Source organism: Bos indicus x Bos taurus, chromosome 13 (genome assembly GCF_003369695.1).
Source record: "Bos indicus x Bos taurus breed Angus x Brahman F1 hybrid chromosome 13, Bos_hybrid_MaternalHap_v2.0, whole genome shotgun sequence".
Taxonomy (NCBI): domain Eukaryota; kingdom Metazoa; phylum Chordata; class Mammalia; order Artiodactyla; family Bovidae; genus Bos; species Bos indicus x Bos taurus.
In genome coordinates, this window is record NC_040088.1 from 41283878 (window position 1) to 41309535 (window position 25658).

Genomic DNA, 25658 nt, shown 5'->3' on the forward strand with positions numbered 1-25658 from the left:
CAATCCCAATCTCACAGTTCATCCCACTCCTCTCCAATCCATTTCCTACGTGTTTCTTAAACATACACTTCTTAGACTCCAGCTTCAGGAGATGCCAACACAGAGAGCTAGGGGGTTAGGGATCGGTATTTCTTGAACATCCTTTGGGAACTGCTTTAATCAACACGCTGATGCTGCCCTTGGAGCTTCTAGGTTGGTCCCGCCACCAAATCCACAGAGGCTGCTCTGCTTCTTAGATGCTCATGCCCACTTTTTGCAGTTTTTCTCTTTACTCCACATTGAGTACTGCCTCTAATTTCCTGCCTCCTCCTTTCCCAATTCTGCTCCAAATTAGTTTTTTGAAGTCAGAATAATGGATGTAGTGAAAATAAATAAACTTCACCTGAGAATCTAAGGCTTCCTTCTGCCTCTGAAGTGCCTGCACTGTAGGAACTCTGTGACGTATGCTTTAGTGACCTTTCTTTCTAGGAGTTTGACCCCGTTTGCCTTGCTCTGTCAAGACAGGCTTCATTTTCTTAGATGTATTTTGTGTGCCAGAGCCCACAGTGTATGTATTAATAGTTTGAAGCTGTCACAAGTTCTCCTTTGGTAGTGACTTTCATAACTGCATCACTACCTTTGCTTTAGTATTCCCAAATATAAATGGTCTAGACTTTGCATTACAGAATAACTCCCTCTGGGACAGGCCGGGAAATCACTGGCACAGGAGAGCGTCTGTCTATGAATACTTCTCCTAGGAGAATAGACGTCGTCCTGGCAGGCAGAACTGTGTCCTAAGAAATCCATTTCACACTATGGCCAGCATTATGTCAAGAATAAGAGAGCTCAATGGCTCGCGTCCATTGAAAAGAATTCAGTCAATAGAGGACTATGCACAGATCCTATATATGGAAGTCTTAGGTAACCAAGGAAGAAAACAGACATTCACATGGAGACCGAAAACCAACTTTGAATTTGTCTTGGGGCAAATGCTTCCTTCTTAACTGCCTGGCTCTTCAGATAAACTGGGTCCTCTCTGGAGCTGAGCGGTGGGCGCGTGACCCTCGCAGGGTTAGGGCCCGTTTCCCGTGGCCGCCCTGCATCGCTAGCGGAGTTCGCGTGCGGTCGAGGTTTCCTGCGGGCACCCGGGCACCCGCCGTGTCCTCACCCGCTCCGTTATCCCGCGCCCCGGACCAACCCCTGGCCACGGTCGGTCGTGCTGGGCAGGAACTCCTGATGCAACGGGATGCTGCCGTTTCAGGCCGTCTTCCCTGGAAGCCGCGGGCCCTTTTCCATCTCCCGCATCTTTAAAGGCCAAACGCTCTCAGGCACCCGTCTCCAGGATCCAGCTGCCCGCCGGCTCTGCGCCCTTCAGGAAACGAGAGCGGACGTCTCGCAGGCTCCCGCGGGCCGAGCGCGGACTACAACTCCCGATAGGCTGCGCGCCGCGCCTCTGCGCCCGGGCGCTGCGAGAGGACGGCCGTGGCACTGCCTGGACTACAGCTCCCGAGAGGTCGCGCGCCGCGCCTCTGCGCCAAGCCGCTGAGAGAGGACTTGGAGGTGCGGGCGGCGCGTCCGGCCTGCTGAGGAGGTTGTGGCGGGGAGTGAGGCCGGCAACATGGACAACGCGGGGAAGGAGAGAGAGGCGGTGCAGCTGATGGCCGAGGCCGAGAAGCGAGTCAAGGCCTCCCACTCCTTCCTCCGAGGGCTGTTTGGGTGAGCGCCGGACTGCGCGTGCCCCGGGGAGGGTTTCCGTCCCTGCCCGGCGGCCCCCAGAGCGCCCCGGGGGCCCTCTAATCCCTACACACCCTCCAGAAAGTCCCCTAAGTCTCCCCGGAGCCCTCTGGGGTCCCCAGGACGCTGCAGGGCTCCCCACGCCCTCCAGGGATCCCCTAGGATACCAAAAGCCCCCCCACCTTGCCTCCAGGGACTCCCTAGAATCCCCGGAGCACCCCCCACGCCCTCCAGGGATCCTCTAGGATCCCCGAAGCCCCCACACCCTTCCAGGGATGGCCCTAGGACCCTCGGAGGGCCCTCGGAGCCCCCCATCTTGCCTTCAGGGACCCCCTAGAATCCCCAGAGCCCCCCACCTTGCTTCCAGGAACCCCCTAGAATCCCCGGAGTCCTCCACCTTGCTTCCAGGGACCCCCTAGAATCTCCGGAGCCCCCCCCCCCCCTTGCTTCCAGGGACCGCCTAGAATCCCCGGAACCTCCCACCTTGCCTCCAGGGACCCCCTAGAATCTCCGGAGCCCCACGCGCCCATTAGAACCCTTCAGGACGACCCCAGGGCCCCCCACATGCCCTTCCGAGATCTTCTATGACCCTCGGAGGGGGCCCACCTACACCCCGCGCGGGTGGCGGGTCCCACTGGCCGAGCACCAGTGTGCGTGACGCCGCGGCGGCCACACCGGTTTGCTGTTTCGCCTGGACTCGGCCCGCCCCTCTCGGGAGTCCCGCGTGGGCGTGAGGCTCCGGGGAGAGGCGGGCCCCAGACCTCTGCTCGGGCTCCAGGCCCGCAGTCCGCCGCCCTGTGCCCGCGCGCCTTGCGCCTTGCGCCAAGCACACCGGTAATAGCCGTGGGGTGAGTGAGGACGTGCTCTCAACCCGGTGCCATTGCTTCGCCAGAGATTGATGTGATAACCAGGGTCTCCGGTTGGTTTAGGGATAACGCAGCTCCTCGAAGTCTGGGTCTCTTGGAAATCCCGTTCATTTCCTGTAATTCTTCTGCCCCCTCCTAGGGAAGGTCTTAAATTCGGACTTCCCAAAAAGCAGAGCCTGCACTGACATTTCTTGGAAGAATTCTGGCTGGTTGAGTAGGTGAATGATTCAGCTCTTTAGGATGAAGGAGGCAGAAAATTCCTGGTGGTTTTCCGTATTTTCTTATGAAAGCGAAAGGCCCTTGGCCAACACCCAGAGCATTTGCAAATTCAGCTTGGAATCTCCTTGTTTTGCCACCTTCGTTGTTTGAGTTGTGATATTTTACCAGTGTTGATAATCTCCAGGAAACGCTTAAATGCAGGTTTCATGCAGTGCGCGTAATATACGACGCAAAGATGCAGGAAGGTAACGGTTCCTGCCTTCAAGAACCTCTCTAGGCGTTTATCCCTGCTGCTGGTGCTAAGTCGTTTCAGTCGTGTCCGACTCTGAGCGACCCCACAGACGGCAGCCCACCAGGCTCCCCCATCCCTGGGATTCTCCGGGCAAAGAATACTGGAGTGGGTTGCCATTTCCTTCTCCAGTGCATGAAAGTGAAAAGTGAAAGTGAAGTCACTCAGTCCTGCCCGACTCTTAGTGACCCCATGGACTGCAGCCTACCAGGCTCCTCCATCCAGGGGATTTTCCAGGCAGGAGTATTGGAGTGGGTTGCCATTGCCTTCTCCAAGGCATTTATCCCTGGTGGTTTCTAAATTTATCATGTGATGTATGGTTTAGAGTATAGCCATGAATTGCAAATTTGTACTCCTTTAAAAGTTATGACAGTACTATAAGGAACCCTGTCTTATACCTAACCTTAACACCAAGCGGTAACTCCTTTCTCTGGTTCACAAAACAATTACAGTTTATTCCAGTAAAATTTAATGTCATAGCACCTGGAGCTGGGAGGGGATCTTAATGGCACAGCATTTCCAGTCCAGATTCGCATCCCTGGAAGAGAATCTGTAATCGGCAGAGAAAAAAGCGCCTGACAGCACTTGATGATTCTCAGAGGGATGCTCCTGCTGGCTCCTTTTGATGAAGAGGTGTTGCGTTGTGCTTCTTGTGAAATTTGACCACATCTTGAACCAGTAATCCTAAAAGGATTTTAGAAATGCATTTTGTCTTTAGAGAAACGTCTTTTTTTTTTTTTTTTCCCCTTCTTGATCACCTGTTTTGTTGTGGAGCATTGTAGAAGACTTCATCCTCAGCATTCAGCCTCAGTTTGCACGGAAGTCATTGCATCTTAGGACTGATGCGGATCCAGCAGGTCGGTGCACTGTCCTTGCTCTGGGACCAGGGGCAAGTTCCTTAGCCCCTCCGTGCCTCAGTTTCCTGTGCTGTAAGACGAGTGTAAGAGAAGTGAGTGAAGGTTCCATGAATATATGCTTGTAAAATGTTTAGTCTTAAAGATGAGGATTATTAATTAGCATCTTCATCAGAATTATCAGGCCCGGTTATTTATCAAGGAAACAGAGAACCAAGCAGATGAAGCTGACTTTGCCAGGATTTCAGAGTCAGAGACTTTTTGGACTGCATCCTTGGGCTTTTAATGAAGTAAAATATCAATATTTGAAAGAGCTTTGCACCACCTAAGTGTTATTTATACTGTGGAGGACTGTGTAGTAATGCTTGTCTCCGGAAAAGCTTGGGGAAGAAGGGTACTCAGAGTTCTTTGAGCTTTAATAGCGTTACATAATTCTTTGAAGCCAACAGCTAGATCTAGTTTCTCTGTCACTGACAATGGGAAGACAGATTCTGTGTCAGTTTTAGGCGTTCAGAATCTTACCTTACGTTGGGCATAACTTACACCTGTCTTCAGCTTTCTGGGCTAGGATACCTTTGTTAATCCTCCCTGCCCTAGCTCCCTTAGCCAGAGAATTTTCCCCTCTACTTGTTTCCCTTTATTTAAACCACAGTGCAGTCCATCTGCATGTCAGACTCCTAAGTTAACAGCACATACCCACATATTGGTGTCACTGAGCCCACCTGTGTAAGAGCTGACAGAACTTTACTGGGGACAGGTGATGCTGTTTGGGGTGCTGGTGGCCGTTACAGGTGCTCAACCTACTTTACTGCAAATGTTTCACGCCTGGGGCTGCTTAACCCAACTGCAGATTAAAACCTGTGTAAGAGTGGATCCCCTTTGCTCAGTGTCGATCCACACACTGTGCTAGTTCTGTGGCAATGCCGCCTTCTCACTGCTCTTCTGTGGCTGTTCCTTTTTGTTGCTTTCAGTAAAATTAGCCAAAAATATGAAGAAGTCAATCACGCATTCTTCTGTACGTAAGGCACAAGTTCAGGCTCCCCTGCGAGATGTCCGTGTTCCTCGCAGGTCTTTCCCACAGTACCCTGCAGGAAAGGACCTGCTGAGCCATCACAAGAAACCACTGTCATGATGGTCAGTCTTTCTGCTTGACTGACAGATCAACAGTGATGTGTTCTTGGAGTCCTGGAATTCAGTTAAAACTTAACTCCTTCACTGGCTTAGCTTAGTGTAGCAAAATTGCCACTGAAGGGGCTGTGCTTTGATTTTGTTTCCAAAGATGAGCTATTGAATTTTGTAGTTAACGTCAAATTTTAGTTTACCATCTTAATGAACTGATGGTCAGCCGACCTAGGTCTGACAGCAAGATGGCTTTGCATTTCTACAGCCTGTACTGTCTGTGCCATCCTGTTATAGGAGACCACAGTGGGGAACACTGCCTGTGGAGGAGAGTGGCTTAAGACTGACTGTGGGAGCAGGTTCTGGGTGGTTAACCCTATCTTCCCATGCTCTTGAATGTTCCCCAGGCTCAAAGCGTGTGCTACTGCTAAGTCACTTCAGTCGTGTCCGACTCTCTGTGACCCCATAGATGGCCTCCTACCAGGCTCCTCCGTCTCTGGGATTTTCCAGGCAAGAAAACTGGAATGGGTTGCCATTTCCTTCTCCAATGCATGAAAGTGAAAAGTGAAAGTGAAGTCGCTCAGTCGTGTCCGACCCTCAGCGACCCCATGGACTGCAGCCCACCAGGCCCCTCCATCCATGGAATTTTCCAGGCAAGAGTATTGGAGTGGAGTGCCATTAAAGAGCTATAAATCTGGCAGTGTCAAAGTAAATTTAATGAAAGGCCCTATAGGGTTGTGTGCATGCTCAGTCATGTCTGACTCTTTGTGATCTCCTGTACTGTGGCCCACCAGGCTCCATGGAATTTTCCAGGCAAGAATATGGGAATGAGTTGCCATTTCCTACTCCAGGGGATCTTCCCCACCCAAGGATCAGACCCATGTCTCATGCATTGGCAGGCAGATTGTTTACCACTGTGCCATCTGGGAAGCCTCTTATAGGTTTGCTCAGAAATAACTGAATCTATATTTCTTAGCTACTTGTGAAAATTGGGAGTATTTCTTAAGCATTGTGGGCCATTAATTATCAGTATTTTTCACTCAGCTTTATTTTGGCAAAGACTGTGTTTAAATTTTGCCAAATTATGATGGGACATATGATGGCATTTGTAAAGCATTTAGGTCCACCTCAGTGATAGTAGATATTCAGATGCAGATTGAACTTTAAAAAAAAATTTATTATTAAGCTTAGATTTAGAGACAGGTGGTATAGTGTAAGAAGTATATATGTTATATTTCTTATAATTTTATGTAATAACAGAATAACCTGTTATGTATTATGTAATGTATATGTGAGCCATAGTAATATGTACACACACTCTGTGTGTGTGTGTGTGTGTGTGTTTATGTATATATATAAGGCCAAATACAGATTCTGGTTTATTGGCTTGGTGACCCTGGCCAAGCAAATCGTACTCAGAGCTTCTGTTTTTTTTTTTTTTTTTTTAGCTTTCACATGGGCAGAGGGAAAGAATTTACTTGTCAGAGCTGTAAGGATTGAATAGGTGCTGCACAGAGCTGTATTATAATCATTTGGTTTTTTGATTTTTAGTGTCAAGTTATTTCGTATATGAAATGATAATCACGATTGGCCTTTTTCTGTTTGCGTTTTTGCAGTGTTCACCGTATTCTCTCATTTCTGTGAGCCCTGTGAGGTGCAGAGTCCTTTACCAGTGGTAGGGAGGACCAGGACTGTGCTGCCCTGCGGCTCGAGGGTGTAAGGTCCTGGGGGTCTACCTTGTTTGGTGGCTGTGGCCCAGCACCTCCCTGGGACTTCAGGGGTCTCCGGTGAATGCCTTACAGATGCTGATTTGTTTTCTTGTGCTCTTTCGTTTAGTTTGAAGAGCAAAGGTAACAAAGTGAAGGGGAGTCCATGTTGCTTTCTTCTGTGTTTCCTTCAATACTTGTTCGTTGTAAACATAGCAGCTACCTGTGGTAGGAAACGGCAAGGAGTACAGGACGGTTTTAGTTGAAAAGTAGAGTTTTCCCTGAATCCTCATGCTCCTCAATCTTACTCAGCAGAGGTAACTGTTTTTAACTTTCCTTTTGATTCTTCTGATGGTTGCTACCATGATTCTAAATAATTTTAGAATACTTTTGCTACCTTACTAATTTTAGATAATGTTTGTTGATTCTGCTGAATATGAAGAAGGTAGCATGGCTTACGTGACAGTGCATCTTCTTCACCTCCTGATTTTTGTGATTTCTCAATCTCTAAATACGATCTTTTATATGTAAATAGCATTTAAGCTTTGTATAATTCTACTTTAAACTTTTTTCAGATATTTCCCTGTATCTCTGAGTTATAGAGTGACCGTGAAGGTAGTGTTCAAACTGGGATATTTTTGAGATGCCAAGAAGATGGGTATAAACCGGGAGTGTCCCTGCAACCAGGACAGAGGATCATCCTAGTTATCAGATCAGATCAGTCGCTCAGTCGTGTCCCACTCTGCGACCCCATGAATCACAGCACGCCAGGCCTCCCTGTCCATCACCAACTCCCGGAGTTCACTCAAACTCACGTCCATCGAGTCAGTGATGCCATCCAGCCATCTCATCCTCTGTCATCCCCTTCTCCTCCTGCCCCCAATCCCTCCCAGCATCAGAGTCTTTTCCAGTGAGTCAACTCTTCGCATGAGGTGGCCAAAGTACTGGAGTTTCAGCGTTAGCATCATTCCTTCCAAAGAAATCCCAGGGCTGATCTCCTTCGGTTGGATCTCCTTGCAGTCCAAGGGACTCTCAAGAGTCTTCTCCAACACCACAGTTCAAAAGCATCAATTCTTCGGCGCTCAGCCTTCTTCACAGTCCAACTCTCACATCCATACATGACCACAGGAAAAACCATAGCCTTGACTAGACAAACCTTTGTTGGCAAAGTAACGTCTCTGCTTCTGAATATGCTATCTAGGTTGGTCATAACTTTCCTTCCAAGGAGTAAGCGTCTTTTAATTTCATGGCTGTAATCACCATCTGCAGTGATTTTTAAGCCCAGAAAAATAAAGTCTGACACTGTTTCCACTGTTTCCCCGTCTATTTCCCATGAAGTGGTGGGACCGGATGCCATGATCTTAGTTTTCTGAATGTTGAGCTTTAAGCCAACTTTTTCACTCTCCACTTTCACTTTCATCAAGAGGCTTTTGAGTTCCTCTTCACTTTCTGCCATAAGGGTGGTGTCATCTGCATATCTGAGGTTATTGATATTTCTCCTGGCAATCTTGATTCCAGCTTGTGCTTCTTCCAGTCCAGCGTTTCTCATGATGTACTCTGCATATAAGTTAAATAAGCAGGGTGACAATATACAGCCTTGACGAACTCCTTTTCCTATTTGGAACCAGTCTGTTGTTCCATGTCCAGTTCTAACTGTTGCTTCCTGACCTGCATACAAACTTCTCAAGAGGCAGATCAGGTGGTCTGGTATTCCCGTCTCTTTCAGAATTTTCCACAGTTGATTGTGATCCACACAGTCAAAGGCTTTGGCATAGTCAATAAAGCAAAAATAGATGTTTTTCTGGAACTCTCTTGCTTTTTCCATGATCCAGCGGAATCCAGTTGGGAATTTGATCTCTGGTTCCTCTGCCTTTTCTAAAACCAGCTTGAACATCAGGAAGTTCACAGTTCACATATTGCTGAAGCCTGGCTTGGAGAATTTTGAGGATTACTTTACTAGCGTGTGAGATGAGTGCAATTGTGCAGTAGTTTGAGCATTCTTTGGCATTGCCTTTCTTTGGGATTGGAATGAAAACTGACCTTTTCCAGGCCTGTGGCCACTGCTGAGTTTTCCAAATTTGCTGGCATATTGAGTGCAGCACTTTCAGAGCATCATCTTTTAGGATGTGGAATAGCTCAACTGGAATTCCATCACCTCCACTAGCTTTGTTCATAATGATGCTTTCTAAGGCCCACTTGACTTGACATTCCAGGATGTCTGGCTCTAGGTGAGTGATCACACCATCGTGATTATCTGGGTCGTGAAGGTCTTTTTTGTACAGTTCTTCTGTGTATTCTTGCCATCTCTTCTTAATATCTTCTGCTTCTGTTAGGTCCATACCATTTCTGTCCTTTATCGAGCTCATCTTTGCATGAAATGTTCTTTTGGTATCTCTGATTTTCTTGAAGAGATCCCTAGTCTTTCCCATTCTGTTGTTTTCCTCTATTTCTTTGCATTGATCACTGAAGAAGGCTTTCTTATCTCTTCTTGCTATTCTTTGGAACTCTGCATTCAGATGTTTATATCTTTCCTTTTCTCCTTTGCTTTTCGCTTCTCTTCTTTTCACAGCTATTTGTAAGGCCTCCCCAGACAGCCATTTTGCTTTTTTGCATTTCTTTTCCATGGGGATGGTCTTGATTCCTGTCTCCTGTACAATGTCACGAACCTCATTCCATAGTTCATCAGGCCCTCTATCAGATCTAGGCCCTTAAATCTATTTCTCACTTCCACTGTATAATCATAAGGGATTTGATTTAGGTCATACCTGAATGATTTAGGTCATACCTGAAAAAGTAGTGGTTTTCCCTACTTTCTTCAATTTAAGTCTGAATTTGGCAATAAGGAGTTCATGATCTGAGCCACAGTCAGCTCCTGGTCTTGTTTTTGCTGACTGTGTAGAGCTTCTCCATCTTTGGCTGCAGAGAATATAATCAATCTGATTTCGGTGTTGACCATCTGGTGATGTCCATGTATATAGTGTTCTCAGGAGACTTTATAATTCATTTTTATGCTTTCACTTTGAGTTCATTTGATCACTGTATAAAATCAGCAAGACTTTTGTATCTTAAGAATTTTTGGTAAGTGATATGTAGGAGTTCACAGTAAGGAGATTTTGTAAGCAGAATTTCAGAATGTTAATCATGCCTGTATTTGAATATTAATAGAACTTATCTTAGGAATGTTAATTTAATTAAAATCTAACAAGTTAATAGATCAGTACTTTATTGGATTAAAATACATGTTTTTCACAGTAAGGAGATATCTGCCAATTCTGGTTTTAATGGGTGTTTTCATTATGGATTGAATGAAGGACTTATATTTTAAGGCCTTTTCAATAACTGTGAGGTAAGCATGACTTTTTTCCTTTAGTTATTAGTACATTAACCAAGGGATATCCTCATACTGAACTGTCCTGGCATCCCTTGAATAACCCCCTGAATTATAATGTATGAATTTTGTAATGGGCCGTTGGATACTGTTTTAAATTATTTCAAGTTCTTTTATTTGCAGTGTGTGTATGTGTGTAGTCTTTTTCAGCTGAAGCACTGATGTCACAGGGGCCTCATAAAAACAATTTGTAAGTTTTTATTTTTTATTTTTCTCCGTGCTCTGGTCTCTGCATTTTTAAATCGAATCCTCTTAAGGGAAGTCATGTTGGGCTTTTTGGTGTTAATTTCCTTGATACTTTTCTTTTTCCCCTGGAAATGTTTAAATGTTTAAACTTCCTATCTCTACTGAGGTTAGTTTTGGTAAATTGTATTTTTAAGGAGCTCATTCGTTTCACCCATGAATATGCTTGTACAGGTATCTCTTCGAGAGCCTGCTTTTCATTCTCTCATGTATATGCCCCAAAATGAAATTGCTGGATTATGTAGTAATCCCATTTTTAATTTTTTGAGGAACTGCCATACTGTTGTCCACAGCGGTTGTACCATTTTACATTCCTATCAGCAATGCACACAGATTCTAATTTCTTTACATGCTTCCTTCAAGCACTTGGTATTTTATAAATAATGTGCATTCTAACAGTTCTGAGGTTATATCTCATTGTAGCTTTGATTTGCATTTCCCTAATTATTAATAATGTTGAGCATCTTTTCATATGCCTATTGGCCATTCATATATGTCCTTTGGAGAAATGTCTATTCAAGTCCTTTGTCCTTTTTTTTAAATTAATTTATTTTTTACTGAAGGATAATTACTTTATAGAATTTTGCTGTTTTCTGTCAAACTTCAACATGAATCAGCCATAGGTATACATATAACCCCTCCCTTTTGAAACTCCCTCCCATCTCCCTTCCCATCCAACCCCTCTAGGTTGATACAGAGCCCCTGTTTGAGTTTACTGAGCTATACAGCAAATTCCTGTTGGCTCTCCATTTTTAAATTGACTTTTTTGTTGTTGTTATTGAGTTTTAGGAATTTGCTGTATATTCTTGATGTTAATCCCTTATTGGGTATGTGATTTGAGGATATTTTCTCCCATTCTGTATGAGGCCTTTCTACTCTCTGAATAGTGTCTGTGATGCACAGTTTTTTTTTTTTTTAATTTTCATGGAGTTCAATTTGTCTGTTTTTTTTTTAACCTGTGCCTTTAGTGTCATATCCAAGATACCATTGGCAAATGTAGTGTCATGAAGCTTTTGCTCTGTTTTCTTTTAAAAGTTTTTGCTGTTTTAAATGTCACATTTAGGTCCTTGATCCATTTTGAGTTAATTTTCGTGTAAGGCTATGCATAAGGCTGGAGCTTCCCTCATAGCTCAGTCAGTAAAGAATCTGCCTGCACAGTGGGAGATCTGGGTTCAATTCCTGGGTGGGGAATTCCCCTGGGAAAAAAAATGGTAACCCACTCCAGCACTCTTGCCTGGGAAATCTCATGAACAGAGGTGCCTAGTGGGCTGCATACAGTCCATGGGGTGGCAAGAGTCAGACACGACTTAGCGACTAATCCACCACCACCACCGTATATAAGGCTCCAGCTTCATCCTTTGGCAAGTCAGTATTCGATTTTCCCAGCACAGTTTGTTGAAAAGACTGTCTATTCCTTGTTGAATATTTGACACCTTTGTTGAAAATCATTTGACCATAAAAGCAAAGATTTGTTCATGGGCTCTCTTTCTAGTCCCCTGGTCTGTATGTCTGTCTGTATTGCCAGTACCACATTGTTTTGATTACTATAGCTTTGCAGTAACTTTTGAAATCAGGAAGTGTGAGCCCTCCAGTTTGTTCTTCTTTTTCAAGATTATTTTGGCTTTCAGGGTTCCTGTGATTTTTGCTTTATAAAGATGGCTGCCATGTTTGGGTGCCTAGATGTTCACAACCAGTATACTTTCACTTGAATTGTATCTTTAGTATTATGAAGTGAATTTCTCTATTTCATTTGATACTTTTGAGCCCAGATTCCACCTCCTCTGATGCCAGGGTAGCAGTCTTTGCTTTCTTGTTACTTGTGATTGCCTGTTTTAGGGCTGTGTTAGTCAAGAGGATTATCTGATGCCTGTGGCCATGTGGCCATGTGGCCTGGGCTGCCCGGCCCCAGGGAGAGGGCAGCTCCCCTCCCTCATCGAGTCTGGGCACAGTGGCCAGGGCTGACTTGGAGGGAGGGAGTGGGAGCAGAAGCTGCAGGGGTTGTCTATGCTTCTGTCACCAGAGGAGTACGCTATTACCCTGTGACTCTTCTTTAGTACCCTTTGCCTGATTTCCTTACTTGGGAATCTAGTGTTTTGTCTGCCCTGGGAAGCCTGCATTACCTACCTGTATGCCAGTCAGTGAATGTGCTCTACTTACCCCTCTATTCAGGGTGTGTGTGTGTCAGGAGGATTCAGGTATTTGTATAGGTCTCTTTCTGCTTATAGTAGGGTTATGTCCCTATAAACCCATTGTAAGTCAAAAATGTGTTTAACACACCTACCTGGCCTACCAGAGCACTTCCATTAGCTTACAGTTGGGCGAAACAATCTAGCACAGAGCCTGTTTTATAGTAGAGTGTTGACTGTCTCATATAATTCATTGAATACAGTACTGAACATGAAGGCAGAGTGGGTGTCTGGTCCAGAATGATTGTGAGTGTGTCAAGGAGCACATGCCTGACTGTGAACTCAGATGGTGCCCTTGCCAGGCCCGTCACGAGAGAGGGTCACTGCAGACCACTCACCTGGGAAAGGGCCAACATTGGGAGTGTGCTTTCTCCTAAATTCATATTACCTTCACAGCACCTTCTGTTCACATGTTGGTGTGGTTTCCTTGATGACTAGGATTTTGGGGGTGGGTTGGGGCTTGCTGCCATTCCAGTTCTGCCACCTCTGTTTCCCAAAACCCTGGGTTTTATTTCCAGCTCTGCTTTCTTTCACTAACTGCCAAGCCTCCTCTCTCCTTCCCTCCCCCAGAAGCACATCTTCTGGAGCCTGACACCTCTAGCCAGGCCCCCCTTCCAAGCCCCCATGCCCTCCAGGTCTCATACTTGTCTCCTGGACCCCACACTGCAGCCCCTCTCTGAAGGGGTGTTGCTGCCTGTGAACTGCGCTTGTGGGACCCTGCTGCACCCCATCTTGTGTCCAGGTATCCCCTCCTGATTGCTAGCAGGGGCTGTCTTCTCCTTAGCTCTGTTGTGTGCATGCTAAGTCACTTTAGTTGTGTCTGATTCTGTGCGACCCTATGGACTTTCGCCTGCCAGGCTCCTCTGTCCATGAGATTTTTCAGGCAAGAATACTGGAGTGAGTTGCCATGCCCTCTTCCAGGGGATCTTCCTGACCCAGGGATCGAACCTGTGTCTCTTGTGTCTCCTGCATCAGCAGGGGAGTTCTTTACCACTAGCGCCACCTGGGAAGCCCCTAGCTCTGCTGGTTCAGGGTTTTTACTGCCCCAGCTTTCTTAAATGAAATCTTGTTGACTTCTGACTCAGTGGTCTCCAATTCGTTGAGTGGATCCAATCCATTGGTTACATCCACTCCTTGTTGATCTGTGTGGTTCCAGAAAATACAAGGACCTGTTTTTGTATTTAGGCAGCTACCATTGTCCTATAGGAATCTTAGGTCTCAATGATTAAGTTTCTGTTTAAAAAAATTAAAGTTTTATGAAGATTGAAATTAAATACCAAAGTTTCTCTTGACAAGTCATGTTGTGTGTGAGTCATTTCTGAGTTTATCCAGTAATTCCTATTCTTAGCTTCCTTGTAATGTTTAAGTATCTTGGTTTGTTTTACTAAAAGATCCCATCTATACATATCTCCCCTCTACAGGAGGCGTGACCCCTCGTCACACTTGACCCCTCATCTGGAGCTATTACCAGATAAAAGTCCCACCAGCTTTATGTGCTGTACCTATTCTTATAACTTTATTTCAAGAAGTTATGCTTAAATGCAAATACTTTGGTCAGACAGTCCTTAAACGTCTCAGATTGTTTCCTGCATTTGAGAATCTGTGATTCTTTTTTGTTAAATAGAAATAAAGTGAGACGTTCTCAGAAGGTGGAATCCCAGGGTCCAAGGCAGAGCACATGGTGGTCGAGGCTGAACTCCCTGCTCGGCTTCTGCTGGTTACTCTGGGAGTGCTGTGGATCTGGGGCAAAGGGTCAGGAGCTGATGGATCCTTGCATTTGTTTGTTAGCAGTTCGACTCCAAAGCCTACCTCCTTGCAGCCACACCTCTTGTTTCTGGTTTGTGAAAAAGCAAAGGATTTGAGTCAAGCAGTTACAGGCACGTGAGCCATTGGTGCCCACAGCTCTTGCCTTGTTATCTCCCCACCCTCACTGTCCATGTGCTCAGTTACAGTTTCCTGGGCTTCCAGATAGCTTTCACTCATCACAAGGAAAGTGCAAGATTCTGAATGAGTGAGGGGTTAATAGTCTTGTCTGCGTGTAGATGTCATCTGAGCTCTCTGGACTACTAGGCTGTGATTTTCCCAGGCTGAGTTTTTCCCTCCTAAACAGGAAGGGGCAGGGAGGAGAGTCAGGGGCTTGGACCTGGCTCTGCTGTTTTGGGCTCCTGGGGAGCGGTGGGGGTGCGTGTCGCTCTCACCCCATCTCCTCTGTGGAACCTGGGGTGGGGGTGTCAGGCAATCAGATTTTTCCAGCCTGCAGTTAATTATTCTTTTCTCAGCACTTTGACCTCCTTGGTAAGAACGTTATTTTCTCAGTGTTTTCTGGCAGGTTAGTGCCGTGTGCTGCTGCTGTTTAGTTGCTAAGTCGTGTCCACCTCTTCTGTGACCTTACTAACTATAGCCCACTAGGCTCCTTTGTCCACGGGACTTCCCAGGCAAGAATACTGGAGTGGGTTGTCATTTTCTTCTCTAGGCGATCTTCCTGACCCAGAGATCGAACCCGAATCTTCTGTGTCTCCTGTACTGGCAGACAGATTCTTTACCACTGAGCCACCCAGGAAGCCCGCCATGGGCTGTACTGTATCACTTAACAATGTAGACTCCTCACTGAAACTTGTTTCTGTTTTCATGAATCTTCTACCTCAGTTCTAAGGGCTTTGGATAACAGTCAGTCAAAACTATTTTTCTTTAAAACTCAAAAAAATCAATTTTCACAGGTATAAAACACAGTAGACATTTGGAGTGACTTAAAAGTAAATTTTTTCAGTGCAAGTTCAGTTCAATTGCTCAGTCGTGTTTGACTCTTTGCAACCCCATGAGCTGCAGCATGCCAGGCCTCCCTGTCTAACACCAACTCCTGGAGCCTACCCAAACTCATGTCCATTGTGTCATTGATGCCATCCAACCATCTCATCCTCTTCTGTCCCCTTCTCCTCCTGCCCTCAATCTTTCCCAGCATCAGGGTCTTTTCAAATGAGTCAGCTCTTCGCATCAGGTGGCCAAAGTATTAGAGTTTCAGCTTCAACATCAGTCCTTCCAGTGAACACCCAGGACTGATCTCCTTTAGGATGGATTGATTGGATCTTCTTGCAGTCCAAGGGACTCTCAAGACTCTTCTCCAACACCACAGTTCAAAAGCATCAATCTTTGGTGCTCAGGTTTCTTTAGAGTCCAACTCTCACATCCATACATGACTACTGGAAAAACGATAGCCTTAACTAGACGGAACTTTGTTGGCAAAGTAATGTCTCTGATTTTTAATATGCTGTCTAGGTTGGTCATAACTTTCCTTCCAAGGAGTAAGTGTCTTTTAATTTCATGGCTGCATGGAGTAAAAAAAAATAAAGTCTCTGACTGTTTCCACTGTTTCCCCATCTATTTGCCATGAAGTGATGGGGCCAGATGCCATGATCTTAGTTTTCTGAATGTTGAGCTTTAAGCCCTCTTTTTCACTCTCCTCTTTCACTTTCATCAAGAGGCTCTTTAGTTCTTCTTCACTTTCTGCCATAAGGGTGATGTCATCTGCATATCTGAGGTTATTGATATTTCTCCTGGCAATCTTGATTCCAGCTTGTGCTTCTTCCAGCCCAGCGTTTCTCATGATGTACTCTGCATATAAGTTAAATAAGCAGGGTGACAATTTTTTCATGAATTCTTTAAGTTGTGTCTGTTTATGACAAGTGAGTTCTCTGGTGCTGTTAACGTCAGCATTTTTCTGGTGATTCTGTTAAGTGAGAGGTGAGGGTCTTGAGTCTCGCCGAGTTCATTCATTAGTTTTGTAAAGATCGCTGAACCTGACATCAGGTGTCCGCTCCACCACTGACTTTGGCTGGATGACAAGCCATTGACCTCCAGGTACAGTGTTTTCCCTTCTGTAATATGGAGACTGCATTCTGCAGTCCATAGGGTCACAAAGAGTCAGACACAACTTTGTGACTGGACGACAACAACACAGAGATGTCATCTTTTGTGGTCGTTGTAATTCTGAAGGTGGCAGAAAGCACATGGAAACATGCAGCATAAGACAGCATGTTGTAGGCGTTCTATTATTCTTAGCTGAACCTGCTTCTGAAAATAATAGGATAAAGTACATTTTAATTAAGCTAGTTTTATTTAGAAACCTTTAATAAGAATGATTGCACTGTAATTACAGTTCAAGATTCCTGGTACACTTTAGAAAAATAAGACACAGAAAGTGGCAAGCCTTTTGTTATCTCCAAGGAGCTGTGGCTAAGATTGAAAGCTTTCTTGAGTTAGGAATGTTCATCACAATAATTAGCTTTTTTTAAATGTAGTTTTGAAGTGAAGGAAAAGGAGCGTGAAGGTGTGAGCGAGAAGTCTTTGCTCTTCTACCGCTTTATTGTTGGTGTGGTTTGTTGCCATCCTGTCCCTGGTTGTATGACATACCCACCCAAAGGGGAGTTTTTTAGAGGAGAGGGAGACAGCTTTATTGAGGTGTAATTCACATACCATACTATTCACCCATCCAGAGTGTCCAGTTGAGTAGTTTTTAAGCATATTCGCTAAACGATGCGGTTACCACAGCAAGTGGTTTTAGCACGTTTTCATCACCCCAGAAAGAAACTCTGCCCACCCCCTCCATTTCTCTCCAGCACTCCCAGCTCCAGGACCAGCCTGTTGCAGCCCTTGCTGGTGCATGGTGGGCTCCCCTGGGACTGGCCCTTCACTCCACATGATGTCGTGAAGGTCGTGTGCTTTGTAGCACAGTTAGTGCGTCCTTCCGTACATCATTCCTTTTTATTGTCTGATCTGCTCCACTGTGTGTATACCACCTTCATTTATCATTTTTCAGTTGATGGACATTTTGGTTGTGTCCACTTCTGTCTATCATGAGCTATGCTTCTGTGGACATTTGTGTACAAGTTTTTGTGTGGACCGATGTCTTCGTCTCTCTTAGGTATGTGCCTTGATGTAGAATTTGGGGTCATTCAGTAACCATGTTTAACCTTTTAAGCAGCTGCCAGACTCATCCAGGGTAGCTTCTTATACAGTTTGCCACTTGTACTGGCAGTAAATGAGGGCGCTGGTTTCCTGCATCCTCCCTACATTTCCTTAGTCCTCTCTTTTGAGTCTAACCAGCCTGGTGGGAATAAAGTGCTGTCTTATTTGTGGTTTTGATTTGCATTTCTCTGATGCTTAATGATGTTGAGTATCTTTTCAAGGGCTTATTGGCTATGTCTTTTTTTTTAAGCTTTGGGGAAGTGTCTATTCAGATCTTTCACTCATTTTTACTTGAATCATTAGTCTTTTTGTTATTGAGTTGTAAGGGATCTTTATATATTCTAGATACAGATCACGTACGAGGTATACAAATATTCCAGAGTTTGTATGCCTTCAGTACACCAATCTAGTTACAATGATCATCCTGACTGACTCTGGGTCCAGCCCTACACAACTCCATATGGATTATTTCTTCTGATCTTCATAATAACTCAGAGGTATAGACTGTGTATTACCCTCAGTTTACACATGCAAGATTGGAGACCCAAAGAAACTAAAGTACTAGTCTGGAGTCAGACACTCAGTGGTGACTGCCCCAGGTAGAGTCACACGTGATCTGTGCCTGCCCTCTGCAAGCTTCGTGGCATGGGGTGCCCCTCCTCTGGACTGCAGTCAGCCTTGGCCTCGCCCTCTCTCAGTCCTTTACATCCATTTTCTGCCGGGAGTTCCCCTTGGCGTGTGGTGTGTGTTGTGGAGAGCCCGTCTTGTTCTGGTTCTCTCTCTTTCTTTCTTGTTTATAGAGTAGACACACGAGACAGAGGACCAGTGGGCGTAGAGGCCTCAGCTTGGTGGAGTGGAAACTCTGAAAGCAGTGGGGTTCCCCTACAGGATGTTGTAGAGTGCATTTCCACCCCCGGCCCCTTTCACGCCAGGCATTGCAGCCCTTGAGCAGCCTGGTGCATTGCTGCTCCTGCGTCGGGTTTTGTTTTTAAGTTTGAACACAAACAGCGGACGTTAAAAGCATCAGCATGTCTTTATCCTTCAAAATTCAGCCTCCTTTGAAAAACGTACTTCTCATTCCTTGGGACAAGTAAAACTTCGGTTCACATGCATGGAAAGGACGCTCTTGAGGGTGTAGGCCCTGGGTCCCGCCACAGCGGTGTTTGCGTCTCGGTGCTCTGGAATCCTCGCAGGGTGGCGTTTACTCTCTTAGACCTCGGTTCCCTCACCTGGGACAGCAAGGGTGATCAGAGTGTCCCGTCCGAGCTGCTGGCAAGGTTCTCTAGCACTGGTCTGGCACGTCGTAAGTGCTTGGTAGATGTCCATTAGTTGAGGGATATTTAGGGACATGGATGGTTGTTACTGTAAAACTTAACCTCATCTTTACATTTTTCTCAGAGGAAACACAAGAATAGAAGAGGCTTGTGAAATGTATACCAGAGCTGCGAACATGTTCAAGATGGCCAAGAACTGGAGTGGTATGTATGAAGGTGGTGTTTGTTTGCTTTCCAGGCAAATAACTTTAAAATCACTTTGAAGGAGGACATGACTCTCCGCCTTCCCCTTAGAAAAACTGCTGGCTGCGTGGGCAGGGTGGGGGAGAGGGGCTGTTGATCCAAGGGAGCAAAGCTTGAAATACTGATTGAAGTTTAGGCATAAAGGCGTGTCTGCTTTAGTGTCTGCAAAGCACTTACTACAGTGGGCATGTGGTTTTAAAAGACATACTATTACTTGGAGTTAAGAAGGGTAACCTTTGGTGTTTACTCATGTGCTTAAATAAATTTAGTACAAGGAGTGAAAGTTGAAGTAAAAGTTACTGAAAAAGATGTCAGATACATAGAAATGCCTGCTTTTCTTTGCCTAAACCTTGGTGGAGACTTTCTAACCATACCTTACCCTGATAACTGATTGTGGTGCCCTGAGAAATGAGGCAGTTGTGGGTGTTACTTCTAAATCCTGACAGACTCCTCATTTTCTAACATAATACTTTTTTTTTTTTTTTTAAACTTTACATAATTGTATTAGTTTTGCCAAATATCAAAATGAATCCGCCACAGGTATACATGTGTTCCCCATCTTGAACCCTCCTCCCTCCTCCCTCCCCACACCATCCCTCTGGGTCGTCCCAGTGCACCAGCCCCAAGCATCCAGTATCGTGCATCGAACCTGGACTGGCAACTCGTTTCATACATGATATTTTACATGTTTCAATGCTCTTCTCCCAAATCTTCCCACCCTCTCCCTCTCCCACAGAGTCCATAAGACTGTTCTATACATCAGTGTCTCTTTTGCTGTCTCGTACACAGGGTTATTGTTACCATCTTTCTAAATTCCATATATATGCGTTAGTATACTGTATTGGTGTTTTTCCTTCTGGCTTACTTCATTCTGTATAATAGGCTCCAGTTTCATCCACCTCATTAGAGCTAATTCAAATGTATTCTTTTTAATGGCTGAGTAATACTTCATTGTGTATATGTACCATAGCTTTCTTATCCATTCATCTGCTGATGGACATCTAAGTTGCTTCCATGTCCTGGCTATTATAAACAGTGCTGCGATGAACATTGGGGTACACGTGTCTCTTTCCCTTCTGGTTTCCTCAGTGTGTGTGCCCAGCAGTGGGATTGCTGGATCATAAGGCAGTTCTATTTCCAGTTTTTTAAGGAATCTCCACACTGTTCTCCATAGTGGCTGTACTAGTTTGCATTCCCACTAACAGTATAAGAGGGTTCCCTTTTTTCCACACCCTCTCCAGCATTTATTATTTGTAGACTTTTGGATCGCAGCCATTCTGACTGGTGTGAAATGGTACCTCATAGTGGTTTTGATTTGCATTTCTCTGATAATGAGTGATGTTGAGCATCTTTTCATGTGTTTGTTAGCCCTCTGTATGTCTTCTTTGGAGAAATAACATAATACTTTTATGCAGGGAAGGTACACAAAATGAAATCAGAATTCTTTTCGAGAGGGGGTGGCTCTTTTCCAACACTGATTCAAGAAGCAGAATCTTTCCTCTACCCCTGGAAAAAAAGAGGTTACATGAAGGGGTTTTTCTATAGTGAAGGTGGACATGGCTTTTGACCAGGCCTGCCTGGTCTCTGTGGGTCTCTGGCCCCGTTGAGCCTGCAGATGACCTGAGGTGGGGGGCCTTTCCCTCCCAAAGTGCATTTGTTTCCCCAGGGGCTCTCCGAGCTTGACGGAGATGTCCATGCCACGCCGAGTCATGTGAACGTAAGGTGTGCGATCTCTCCACTTGTTTCTAAGGTGGACGCTTCCAAGTCAGTTCCGTGAAGTAGATGCTTTGGCTTAGGTGGCCCTGAAAGGTCCTTTCTGGCTGTAAAACTCTTTTTAAAACATTTAGATAAGAAAGACATGTTCTGTTTCCAAAGTGCCTTTGCCCCTGAATTATAATGTATTTTAAAAGAGAGGAGAAAAGAGGATTAGTGGTCACCTCTTTTTTTTGGTTCAGGTCCTATTAGTGTTGTTGTTCAGTTGCTCAGTCGTGTCTTAACTCCTTGTGACCCCATGGACTGCAGCACACCAGGCTTCCCTGTCCTTCACCATCTCCCGGAGCCTGCTCAAACTCATGCCCACTGAGTCAGTGATACCATCCAGCCATCTCATCTTCTGTTGTCCCCTTCTCTTCCTGTCCTCAATCTTTCCCAGCATCAGGGTCTTTTCTAATGAGTCGGCTCTTCGCTTCAGGCGCCTAAAGTATTGAAGCTTCAGGTTCAGCATCAGTCTTTCCAGTGAATAATCAGGTTTGATTTCCTTTACGATGGACTAGTTGGATCTCCTTGCAGTCCAAGGGACTCTCAAGAGTCTTCTCCAACACCACAGTTCAAAAGCATCCATTCTTCAGGGCTCAGCTGCCTTTATGGTCCAACTTTCACATCCATACATGACTGTTGGAAAAACCAGGGTAAAAAGTGATCTTATCTAAAAAGACCTTTTCCTTCCTTTATCTGGGGACCAGATGTTCTAACCTTTGAAAATTCCTTTCAGAGTGTTACTGTTTATATAACTGAAGGGGATATATGTGTATCCTCACCCCCACCCTTGTGATCTCTTGCCTGGGCTGACATCGCCCTGCTTCTTGACTTTACCTGTTTGTTTTAAAGAAACCAAAGTAGCCCTGTTGAATCTCTAGTCAGGTCATGTAATCTCAGAGCAGAGCTATAATCCTTCAAGGTGGCCTTCAGAGCCGAGCTGGTCTCCCATCCTGTCCTCAGTCTGGACGCTTCTCCTACCCGCCCACTCCTTCCCCAGCACCCTCCTCTGACTCTTTGCCTGTGCTGTGCCCTCCTTCTGACACTGTCTTCCCCACAGTAGGGTGTGGCTGGTCCCTGTTTTCCTCCAGGCCCTTCTACAAATGTCATCATCCTCTTAGTGAGGTCTCTCCTGGCCATCCCTGGCAGTCCACTCTTCTGGGAAGCCCCTTCCCCTCTTCCCCGATGCCCTTAGCACCATCTAGCAAAAATAAGTGAAGTTCATTTGTTCGTTTGTATTGTCTGTGCTTTTATTATGTGCTGTTCCTCCTCGGAACATAAACCTTGGAAGGCCAGCGTGTTTCTGTGCTTCCTCTCTGCCCTGCCTGCAGGGCCTGGACCCATATGTGCAGCACAGTAGACAGGTGCTGAGTGTATTTTACAGAGTATTAGGTTCCTTGAATTTGGGACTAATGGACTAACAGATACCACTGTTTATAAAATAAACAACAAGGACCTACCGTATATCACAAGGAACTATACTAGATATTTTGTAATAGCCTATGAAGGAAAAGAGTCTGAAAATGAATATATATATATATACACACACACATACGTATAACTGAAACAGTTTGCTGTACATCTGAAACTAACACAACATTGAATCTACTATACCTCAATTTTAAAAGTGGTTAAAAAAGGAAATAATAAACTGAAAATTAGGTTCTTTGAAATCGTTGCCATGTTGCCGTGGTGGTGATCGTGATACCACTGCATCTCATCTGTTTATAGTTTTAGAAGTTATTTTATGAGAATAAAAGAATTCGTCTGATTTGTCTGTTACTGTGCTCTTGAGAGATCATCCTGGCAGGAATTAGATGTTTACAGTTGAGGAAACTGGGTCTGAGAAGGTGTGTAACTTTATTTTGATAATACACTCCTTTAAAGATACTTCCACATTGGTAGAGATAGAGGTTAGCGGTGTTTGGAGTGAGTGCTCAGATTGAAAAGGTGAGCCAGCAGCTTGTTTTGGAAGGTGGGAGCGTGAAATTGTCAAATCAGCGCTTTTAATACTGTCCGGGGAAGTGGAGCCAGCCCGGGAGAGCCTGTGTGCTGTGCTGTTACCCCAGCCAGGAAGGGATGGAACACCATTGGCTCTGGAATGGCCAGCGTAGATAAAGTGTCAAAAAATGAAATTACTGGTGGGAGGAGGAGGATTAAGTTCTAAAAGAAATGCTGACATTTCAATCTGGCAAAGCACAGGTGTGCTCTGAGGGCAGATATACATGTGATTATGAAAATGGCCAGCACGTGAGTGTGTTTCTGGGGCCACGCTGTCCTGAGCACTTTGCCTAGAAGGTCTGAGTGATGGTACACACTTCTGAGACCCAACTCATCAGAGCTGCTCTTCGGCAGTCGCATTCCTGAACTATGGTGGGAAGTTTCCAGCTGCCCTGAGGTCCTGGGTTCCTGCCTACCACTTGGCAGCAGCTTGGACCCTCCTCTGGGCTGCCAGGTTCATGATCCACAAAGGTAGGGGTCAAGGCCTGGTGGGCAGGCTTCTCCGGTCCCACCTCCAATCTTGGGCCAGTGTTGGCTCAGACTGGCAGGGCCTAGGCTGCACTGGTGGGTCCATATCTTCAGAAGTGCCCGGAAGTCCTCTCGTCTTCGTTCTTATTCAGGGCGAGACTTGAAGCTGGGCGGTTTGATTTGGGGGCTTGTGCTGCCTCTTCTTGTGTTGCCATTTCTCCGGCTATGCTGGCCAAGTCAGTGGAAATGGACCCTCCCAGCCTCATGCCTCCTCGGAGACGCCCATCAGTGTGGGGCCTGCACTGGGGACGGAGCTGAGTGCTGAATGCGCAGTCAGTGTGGAAGGAGGCCTGAGGCTGAGAGCAGCACTTGTTGCTGGCCCAGGCATCCCGGGCGTCTTTGTGGTCACCGGAGGTGACTGGGTCACATGCACGTGTGCCACCGTCAGGACGGGGCCTTCCCCAGGCGTGGGCTGGAGCGGGGCTGCCCTGGGGGTGGCTGCTCCTGTGTTTACTCACTCATGTGTTGTCTTCAGCTGCAGGAAATGCATTCTGTCAAGCCGCCAAGCTCCACATGCAGCTGCAGAGCAAACACGACTCAGCCACCAGCTTTGTGGACGCCGGGAACGCCTACAAGAAGGCAGACCCCCAAGGTGAGCCTCGCACCCCCCAGACCTCCCACGAGTTCTGCTGCTGAAGGGAGACGCACTCCCGGACGGTGGAGATTTGAAGATTTTTAACTCTGATCATCTGAAGTTTCTGTGGAGAAAATCTGTTAAATTTATCCTGTTGTCAGTACCATCGTCTTAAACACCATCTATGCTGCATTGTGGACAGTTTTTTTGAAATTAGCTTTAACTTTATGTAAGTCTTTAATGTTAATTTCATGAATGTGTACCTCGCCCACTAAGGGAAACAAAGGTTCATTCCTTTACTTCTGAATAGTTTATGTGGAGGTGCAGTGTACGGGAGGTCATAAAATCCAGTAATTACAACAGTTTATACACACAGCATTCATCTGACTTTTTTAGTATATGTGCTGCCAAAGCAAGTACTATCTGACTATTTTAAAAAGCATTTTTCCAAGTGTTGGTTTTGAGGAAAGAATGATCTTGGTTATTTGAAGTGGTGAAGTTTTTCAGATGTCCTTTGTTTTTGAGCTGGAGAAACGTACATCCTGCAATTGAAGGCCTGACCTCTCTCCACACATGCACTGTGTTTGTGGGATTGCCCTCTGGTTTCAGCAGCCCATTTTAACACAAAAATCCCGAGTTTCCTGACAATCTCACATTGGAATAAGGGCTGTGGTATAAGGATTAGCTGTAGCTTATTTCCAAAGGGAAAAGCTGGGCACAGCCCAAGTGCACAGTAGAGTCATTGCACATCAGCATGTAGTGCCACACTCACGTGGTGCAGGCACTCAGGCCCTGACGTCCGGGACGCCCTGTGACCTAGGACGTTTGCACGGCAACTGAAGGACCACAGGGAGCCGAAATCTCAGGTTCACAAAAAGTGTGTACTCGTGGAAATGCGTCCAGAAAACAGAGGAAAAGGGCATCAAATTCCTAGCTGGGGGATTGAGTGGGATTTTGTGGGTAGCTCTTCAATTTTCCTGTATTTTTAAAGGCACGACTATCCATGTTTCTTATGCAGGTTGGGGGAAATCACTTTCATTGTCACTAATCTACTTACTTGCCTGATTCTTCCGTTGGGTCTTTTTGCTTTGCTGCCTCTCCAGAGCAGAAGCAGTGCCCTGGGTGCTGCCAGCTGCGTGCCCATGTTGTAAATGTCTCTGCTCTGTGAGGTGGGCACTCATTGGCCCCGTGTGCCCGAGTTGTAAATGCCTCTGCTCTGTGAGCTCACTGTTCTGGGAAATCGGTATTATTCATGAGCTCATTTATTAGACTTTTTCTTCCTGTTGATATTTGTTAGTACACCAAAAGTTAGCATCTTCTAACCGTGTACAAAAAGTAATTGTCTTCCAAAATCACTGCATACACGTGATGTCAGTGAGGAAGGAGCTGCCCTCAGGTTTTAGCAGATAGATGGATGGGTGTTGATGCTGGCTCTGGCTCCATTGTCCTGTCTTCTTGATGCAGGCTTCCCCATGAGGTCCTCAGGGTCAGGGTAGGTGTCACTGAGCCAGCCTCCCCTCCCCACCCTGCCCTCCTCTCTGATGCTGCAGCCTCTGTGTACTGGCTCGTGGAGGGGCTGGGCATGTGCAGATGCACTTTTGCTTCTTACCAACCACCCTGCCTCCCCTTTGCCCCATCGGGGCCCCCTTAGCGGTCTAGAAGCCCCCAGGAAGACAGGCTTAGCAAACCCTCTGACTGAATGGATTTTTCATTGTTTCTCTTGAATGCCTTCGCTTCA

General features: G+C 45.8%; 1 protein-coding gene across 2 annotated transcripts in view; it reads left to right on the forward strand.

Annotated features, from left to right (window-relative positions):
- Positions 1 to 267: 267 nt before the first annotated feature.
- NAPB (NSF attachment protein beta) overlaps positions 268 to 25658 on the forward strand; it is a 39334-nt gene continuing 13943 nt past the window's right edge. The window contains exons 1-3 of one of the 2 annotated variants that reach the window (XM_027559565.1): positions 268 to 1695; positions 18944 to 19023; positions 23822 to 23938. In XM_027559565.1, coding sequence (XP_027415366.1) covers positions 1598 to 1695; positions 18944 to 19023; positions 23822 to 23938 — 295 coding nt within the window. In that variant the 5' untranslated portion in view covers positions 268 to 1597. The remainder of the gene's footprint in view (positions 1696 to 18943; positions 19024 to 23821; positions 23939 to 25658) is intronic. The other variant, XM_027559566.1, reaches the window with a different exon arrangement.